General features: G+C 42.5%; 1 protein-coding gene across 1 annotated transcript; it reads right to left on the bottom strand.

Annotated features, from left to right (window-relative positions):
- Positions 1-1,070: 1,070 nt before the first annotated feature.
- On the bottom strand, positions 1,071-7,383 carry CUNH9orf40 (chromosome unknown C9orf40 homolog). The gene is made up of 2 exons (XM_077474926.1): positions 7,059-7,383; positions 1,071-1,686 (listed from the first exon to the last, which is right to left on the bottom strand). The coding sequence occupies exons 1-2, from the start codon at positions 7,314-7,316 to the stop codon at positions 1,555-1,557; spliced, it is 390 nt and encodes a 129-aa protein (XP_077331052.1). The 5' UTR covers positions 7,317-7,383; the 3' UTR covers positions 1,071-1,554.
- Positions 7,384-7,650: the final 267 nt, after the last annotated feature.

The raw sequence follows: 7,650 nt of genomic DNA, 5'->3' as shown, positions 1-7,650 counted from the left end.
TGGCCAGTCCTACTATGAAAATTAAAGAAATAGACTAGTAGAGAGTGAGCCCTTCATGAAACACAATGAAGCAGAACCTGTAAATTTGGTACTTTTTCTGGAGGGGAATAGCGTTTACAAAATAGGCATTTTCATTCATTTATTTTTTTACTAGTAATGGCAGCGATCAGCGATTTTTATTGTGACTGCGACATTATGGCGGACACATCGGACATTTTTGGGACCAGTCATTTATACAGCTATAAGTGCTATACAAATGCACCGATTCCTGTGCAAATGACACTGGCGGTGAATGGGTTAACCAGGGGGTGGCAGTGTAGGGGTTAAGTGTCTCCTAGGGGCGTGTTACTGTGGGGGGGGGGGGGGGGGCGCGTGGCTGTGTGTTAGTGAACACTGATCTCTGCTCCAATCACAGGGAGCAGAGATCAGTGTCACTTGTTGCTAGGCAGAACAGGGAGATGCTGTTTACTTCTGCATCTCCCCGTGAGACGATCATGGGTATCCCCGCGGCGATCGAGTCCGCGGGACCCGCAACCGGACTCACGGGGGCCCCGAAGCGCACGCGATGGCAGGGCGGCAATTTCAAATGGACGTACCTGTACGCCAATTTGCCTGCCCGTGCCATTCTGCCAACGTACATCATCGTGCGCCGGTCGGGAAGTGGTTGAAAAATAAATAAAAGCTTTTTGCTGCAATACTCCCCTTCAAGCTAAAAAAATTCTCATGCAGTATTTTTTTTGTCATTTGCGACCCGCTGCACACAGGTTTTTTTTTTTAACCTCTATGCATAGATGTGTGAGTGTGCCTTTAGAACCACTTTAAAGAGGTTCTAAAGTCTATTTTACCTTAATGTATTCTATGAGTCTCATGGACGCATAAAGCAGCGGCTCGAAAGCGGCCATGCAGCAGTGCCCCCAGGGCAAGAGGCTTTCTCTGGGGGCACTGCTTAAGGGGGGAGGAGCCAGGAGTGTCAGCAGGGGACCCAAAAAGAAGAGGGTTTGTGTTGCTCTATGCAAAACCACTGCACTAAGCAGGTAAGTATAACATAAAAAACAAACACACCACACCAGTTGTAATACCACTTTAAACTTTATAAGGCACGCTAAGGAGAACACTCAATATCACCAAAAATAAATTTTGCATGATGTACTATTGCAAATTCATGAATTGGGCATGTGGCCAAAGAGGAAATCTTAACAGTATAGATACAGATGAATCAAAATTTTCACCTGCACATCTCATATTTTAAATTAGGAACTGGGCAAAACAAATGCACAATTTTTAAATAGTACCTAGCAAAGTATTTTGTATACAATACCTCAAAAGTTATTTCCAGCAAAACTACTTCCTTGTTGCACACAACAAAAGTAAACAGGGCACAACATCAGCTAACTTGAACTGTGTATTTTATGTTCATGATCTTCCATATACTGACATATGTGAAAAGTTTACACAAAAATACCCATTACATCCATGTGTTCCCTGGGCAAAGTAGTAAAAATAGAAAGAAAAAAAAAAAAGAAAAAAATTTATGAGAAAAGCCAAGGGCTCCAGTCAATTGTCCATTTCTTGAGTGTCACTGGTAGCTGCACCACAACATTCATCAGGTATTTCAGAAAAGTCTATGTCAGGCAAAGGAGTCCTCCAGTACTGGAATGAGTTGTACTCTGGAAAGGCTTCATCATTCTGAGAAGAGAAAAAAAAAAAAAAAGGGAAGCACTAATGTTAGAGGTCTTGGAAGGTTTTAATTTATTCAGGTCATGGTACAGCAAGGGTCATTTAGCTAGAAAATATTTAACTCAGTGAGGTTATCTACTTGCAAGTAAGGCTTGTGGAAAAGAAAATCATACGTTGGTAACTGTAAGCATCCAACTTGTGACTGACCTCTTAACTACTGAATATGGGGAAAAGTGTTTTCTTATATCATGAAGTTCTGTGTATTACTCTAGGCTAAAGCATGGAATCAGGGTGATAAGGAAGTGCAGGAAAGGTATATCACTGCTGTTTCAATGCTTCTCTTAATGGGCAAACTAAAAAAAATTTGCTCCAACACTCTCATGAATATCATGATATACAGAAATCACTCAAATATACGGTCAATGGAACCCCTGCTAAAAAGATCACTTTTTATGTGCCAAAATCCATGAACCCCAAAAACCAGCTTTAACCGCTTACCGCCCAGCGCACAATGATATAAGTTGACACAATGGCACAGCTGCGCAAATCGGTGTACCTGTATGTGCCCTTTAAATCACGGGCTAGTGATTGCGTGAGCATGCCCGTGGGTCCCGCAGACTCATTGCCGCCGCCATTACTAATAAAAACAAAAGAAAAATGCCATAAATCTATCCCCTTTTTGTAGACGATATAACTTTTGCGCAAACCAATATATGCTTAATGTGATTTTTTTTTTATATGTGGAAGAATACATATTGGCCTAAACAGAGGAAAAATTTGTTTTTGTTTAGATATTTTTGGGTGATGTAGCAAAAAGTAATTATATATATATATATATATATATATATATATATATATATATATATATTTTTTTTTTAAACATTTTTGTTTATAGCACAAAAAACTAAAACCGCAGAGGTGATCAAATACCAAAAGAAAGCTCTATTTGTGGGGGAAAAAAAAGGGATGTCAATTTTGTTTGTGTGCCACGTCGCACAACCACGCAATTGTCAGTTAAAACGACGCAGTGCCGCATCACAAAAAATGCTCTGGTCAGGAAGGGGGTAAATCCTTCCGGGGCCGAAGTGGTTAAAAAAAAAAAAAAAAAAAAAAAAGATCGGGCATATTTCTTTGCACAACAGACTGCGATTTTCAGCCCTCATAATGTTGAGAGCATGGCGTCTAATATAGAGATCCAGAACACTGTGGGTCCATACCAATACACAAGTTTAACCCCTTTTGCTGTCAAAGTCACATTATTGCAGCTACTGTTCATCAAATCTCAATTTTTTTTTCAAAAAACAAAATTTTTACTCGACACAAACACAATATCCATCATTTTAAACATAAAAGAGGAGGTTGCGTTGAGTAAAGATATCAAAATTGTGTGCACCCATGAAATAGTAAAAAAAAAAAAAAAAAAAAAAAAAAAAAAAAAACTTGTGTTCAAAAGTGTTTATAGGCAATGCTTTAAAAGCCTTTACAGCTATTCGCTTTGAGGCGACAGCAAATGATGACCCTAGAATTACTGCTCTCACTCTGGCATGAGCAGTAATATTCAAGATGCATGGCACAATTATAGTTTTTGCGCACGTGCACATCTGAAATGCACACTTGCATGTCTGTGGGGGATGGAGGGCTTTTAAAAAGGTTATTGTACGTTTCTCTCTTTGCACCCAGAATTCACAAAGGAGCCCAGGGCTCATGATGCTGAATTCCCAGATATGCAAATGTGGTCAAGGGGGCTTAACAGATTGGGGGGGAGGGGGGGCTCTGCAGCAAAAGTTTACATGATGGTGCTGCCACCACTATAGTAGTTAGAGGCAGCCATGAGAGAGGCGAATATCACCTAAAGTGCAACAGTGTGTGCAAATGGTTCTAAAGCCAGTCCTGCATCGATCCCGTGCTATGCCCGTCTGCAGCAGCGCTGGTTCTCCCTCTCCCCAATTATAGGACTCAGCGAGAGCCATGCTGTCTGTGTTAGTAGACGCACATAGCCTGGCTAGGAAGTGAGCCTGCTAGACGCCTATGGGGTCTCACCAAGAAGATGAGGAGCTAAGGCATTCCTTACTACAGTGGTACCAAACTTAGCCACCCTCTAACAGAAAGACTGTCACTGAACAAAAAGGGAAAAGGAATTTAGAGATTTGGAGGAGGCCGGGAGCAATAGAAAGAAGAATACTTATTCAAATGACATAACCCCCAATACTCAAGCTAAAGCATTAGATCCAAGTGTAAACCCCCTAATAAGGAAGCCTATTATATTAGGCAGGACCATGGAGCTCACTAACACCAGGCTAAGCCGGGAAACAGTTGCCTCCCACCCACTCACTGAAGTTTACTTGCAGGTGTTTAGGTGACAAGTTTAAAGAGGAATTCCACCCTTCTAAGCTAAAATTGTATTTGTGATCATTGTTCATGTATGTTGATTAAAAAAGTAGATACAATGTACTTACTAGTTCATGTAGTTCTGGGTTGGCCTTTTCCAGACCCAAGTTCTTCCTCGCAGCTCTTCTCCCCCTCAATCTCACCATCTTGGATTGATTCCACACATGCACAGACATGTCAATGGTCCACAAGACCAGGCAGAGATCTGAGGTGTGTCTATGCATGCACAAAGTCAGGTTAAACACCCACACATGTGCAGACACACTGTCTTGTTTCTGCCAGTCTACGGGACCTAATAGACTTGCAGTACGTCTGCACATGCGCAAACACACCATGGGTCTCTGCCAGGTCCTATAGACTTGCATGCGAGAGATATGCAGAGATTCCAGCATACTAATCCCAACGCACATGTTCCTGCAGAAATGGCTGTGTATGTCGACGGGTGCTGCAGTAACTATCGGCTGGAACCAAAGACAATCAGAATGAAAGAATGTCACCAGCACACCACAGATCTGAAGTGGGTCCAAAGCTTTTATCAGCAAATCACACTAAGAGCAGAAGCAACTTTCGGGAGCCTCGCAGAACCCCCTTCATAAAGCATGTGGCAAAATGGAATAGTTTGTACACTGTATTCCACTTTGTCACATGCCTGATGAAAGGGTCCTGCGAGGCTCCGAAAGTTGTTTCTGTTAGAATGGACCCATTTTGCAGATCTGTGGTGTGCTGGAGCCATTTTTTCATCCTGATATGCACAGCATACGTCATCCTCATCTAGGCAAGGATGGCAAAAAAAAAATAATAATAAATATATAAACATTTTTTTTTACTAAAAGAAATCAAATTGCTTAAGAGGGAGAGGGGAAAGAGCCAGGGGAGAAAATGCTTTTCAAAGGTTATTGTCTGCTTTAACTGGTTCTGGACCAGCTGCCGCAGTTATAAACTGCCCTCTGCGAACCACTGTGGGTGTCAATACAAAAGTTAATGACTTAACCAGATTGGTTCACAGATCACAGTGCCACCTGTGAATTCGGACAGAAATCTATTTTGGTGCAGTCAATAAAAAGGGTCCTGCACAAGTTTGGTCCAAATGCGATGCAAATTCAGCCATACAGTTTGTATGGCTGAATTTGCATTGCACAGACATTGCATGTAATCCGCACAGCAATGCGAATCACGTGCGATGTCTGGCATCGCAATATCATAAAAAAAATGTGCATTTTGCTTGCAGATAAATAAGTTTTCATGCACGTTGACATCAGCGTTTATGTGCGCTTTTTTTCTTATGCATAGACATCACACCCTGTTTCACTTTCACTTCTGTGCTATTCATACAACAATGATGACATCACGTCAGTTTTTTTTTCTGCACAGAAATCTGAATACACGTTGCAAATACCTGTGCTGAAAATCTGCATACAATACTAGTGTTGGCTTGTGAACAGGGCACATAGAGAACAATTGTTTTTTTTTTGGTACCCTTGCAGAACACCTGCATAAAAAAACTCACATGTCTGCATATGATTTGAATGATCTCTTAACTCCTTTGCGCTGGCGCCTCCTGGCCTTTCAAGAGGTTTCAGAAGTGGGGTGTATGATCAGGTGACTGCCGTGATTGGCTGTCGCTGCGAACACATAATTGGAAAGCTCCCGTTCACAAGAAACAAATCGGGAGCTTTCCGTTAGTCGGTGCGCTCTCAGCACAGCTGTGTCTGCTAATTGGTTTGCAAAATTGCGGCCACACGGCGCCAAGGCTTAACTGCCGTGAGGCTTTATATGTGCGTACAGTTGGTGCCTAGGGGTTAATGTAGTGCACACTACTTGCATTCGTTTTCCAAACCATTAGGCCAGCTGCACACAGGCGTAATAATTTCCTGGAGTTTATACAGTACTCAGGATCTTGTTAACAAAACAAATCCTGAATAAAATGTTATTTAAAGTGGTTGTGCTTTTTGTTAAAAAAAAAAAAAAAAAAAAAAAAAAAAGAAGGTGGTTGTACACCTTTTACCTGTAGGTGCTTGAAATATCTCCTAAACCTCCACGGTTTATGAGATATTTACTAAATAGCTGAGCGCCGATGTGATCAGCACGTGTGCCCTTTCTAATAGGGGTCATGCCACGATTGTCAAGAGCGACTCCGGCCAGTCACAGAGCTGGAGTTTGAGGCCCCGAAAGGAAGAGGGGTGAAGATGGACGCTCCCTGCTAGTGGGGACAACGGAGATATCGCTGGCTTCAGTTTCAGGTAAGTGACACATAATGGGCTACTACGCATTATGCTTTACCTTTGAAGGGAAATAAAGTGCAAGTAAAACCCACCAGCGTTTACTTCCTCTTTAAGGCTGAGTTCATACTTATGCAATGCCAGACATTGCATGTAATTCGCACTACATTGCTGTTGCACATCATATGCGATGTCTGTGCGATGTGAAGTCAGCCCGTTTGTATGACTGAAACTGCATCGCTTTCGCACCAAAATGGTGCACGATTTATTTATTTTTTGATCCACACTGTAATTGAATTCCAGTTTGCACTGCATTCTGCAAACCGATTTGGGGGTGTCATATGTCTGTGTGAGCTTACCAATGTTGTAATATACTCACGAAAACATGCCCACTGACGCATAAATGCGCATATATCACTGCTCTCAAAATGTTTTATTATTTTTTTTATGGCTTTGTACTTATCTCTGTATTACAGATCTTTACACAGCTGTGCATTTTCCCACAGACAATACATCTATATACAGATCAAACACATGGGAGTTATTTTACTCCCCATGTGCAAGAGGCCTTCTAATGGCCCAGGAAGTTTAGTTATTTCCCTGGATTATGTTTCCTTCATAGGGCTGTTTATTACTATATTATGTGCATTTGGCATTGCTTACACTGTCATGCAGGAGCTTTTAGTTGCTAAAAAGAAACCTTTCTATCCCAAACACCGACCAGGTAACAGGAACTCTATAAAACAGTGTGAGCCATGTCCTGAGCCCGGTTACCTGACACTTGTAATGTTCTTTTCTGGGCGGGCTCTCTGCCCCCCTCAGCTTCTTGCAGGCAGGAGGGGACGATGGTGGGCATGGTGGGAGCACTTTCTCACACTCCTCCAGCGGAGGGCCGCTCTCAGGCTCCAGCTTCCTCTTCCTTACTGGGAACACGTGGAAGACGTCAGGTGTACAGCGCCTGGAGCTCAGCGGCTTCTTACACGGAGGCAGCACACTGACCAGTGACTGCAGCTCGCACTTTCTCTTCGTCATGTCCCTCAGCACACAACCCACGTGATCACAACTGCGACAGCGCGCTCAGACCACGGGGAAATGTTGTTCTTCCGGTCTGCAACACACAACGCTCCCTCCGCCTGATAGAAAACAGCGCCCTCTAGCGTCTCCTCTACACACAGCCGCACCAGGCTTCCTGTATTCTTTGAAAATGCAAGAGACACAAACAGTGCCTTGAAAAAGTTTTCATACCCCTTTGACATTTTCCTTATTTTGTCATATTACAACCAAAAACGTAAATGTGTTTTATTGGGATTTTATGTGCTAGAGGGGTAGGGAACCTCGGCTCTCCAGCTGTTTTAAAACTACAAAT

This window comes from Lithobates pipiens, unplaced genomic scaffold (assembly GCF_037356315.1).
Source record: "Lithobates pipiens isolate NorthernLeopardFrog02 unplaced genomic scaffold, aLitPip1_a1.2 Scaffold_13, whole genome shotgun sequence".
Taxonomy (NCBI): domain Eukaryota; kingdom Metazoa; phylum Chordata; class Amphibia; order Anura; family Ranidae; genus Lithobates; species Lithobates pipiens.
Note: the sequence above shows the minus strand (reverse complement) of the source record. Positions and strands in the feature narration are given on the sequence as shown.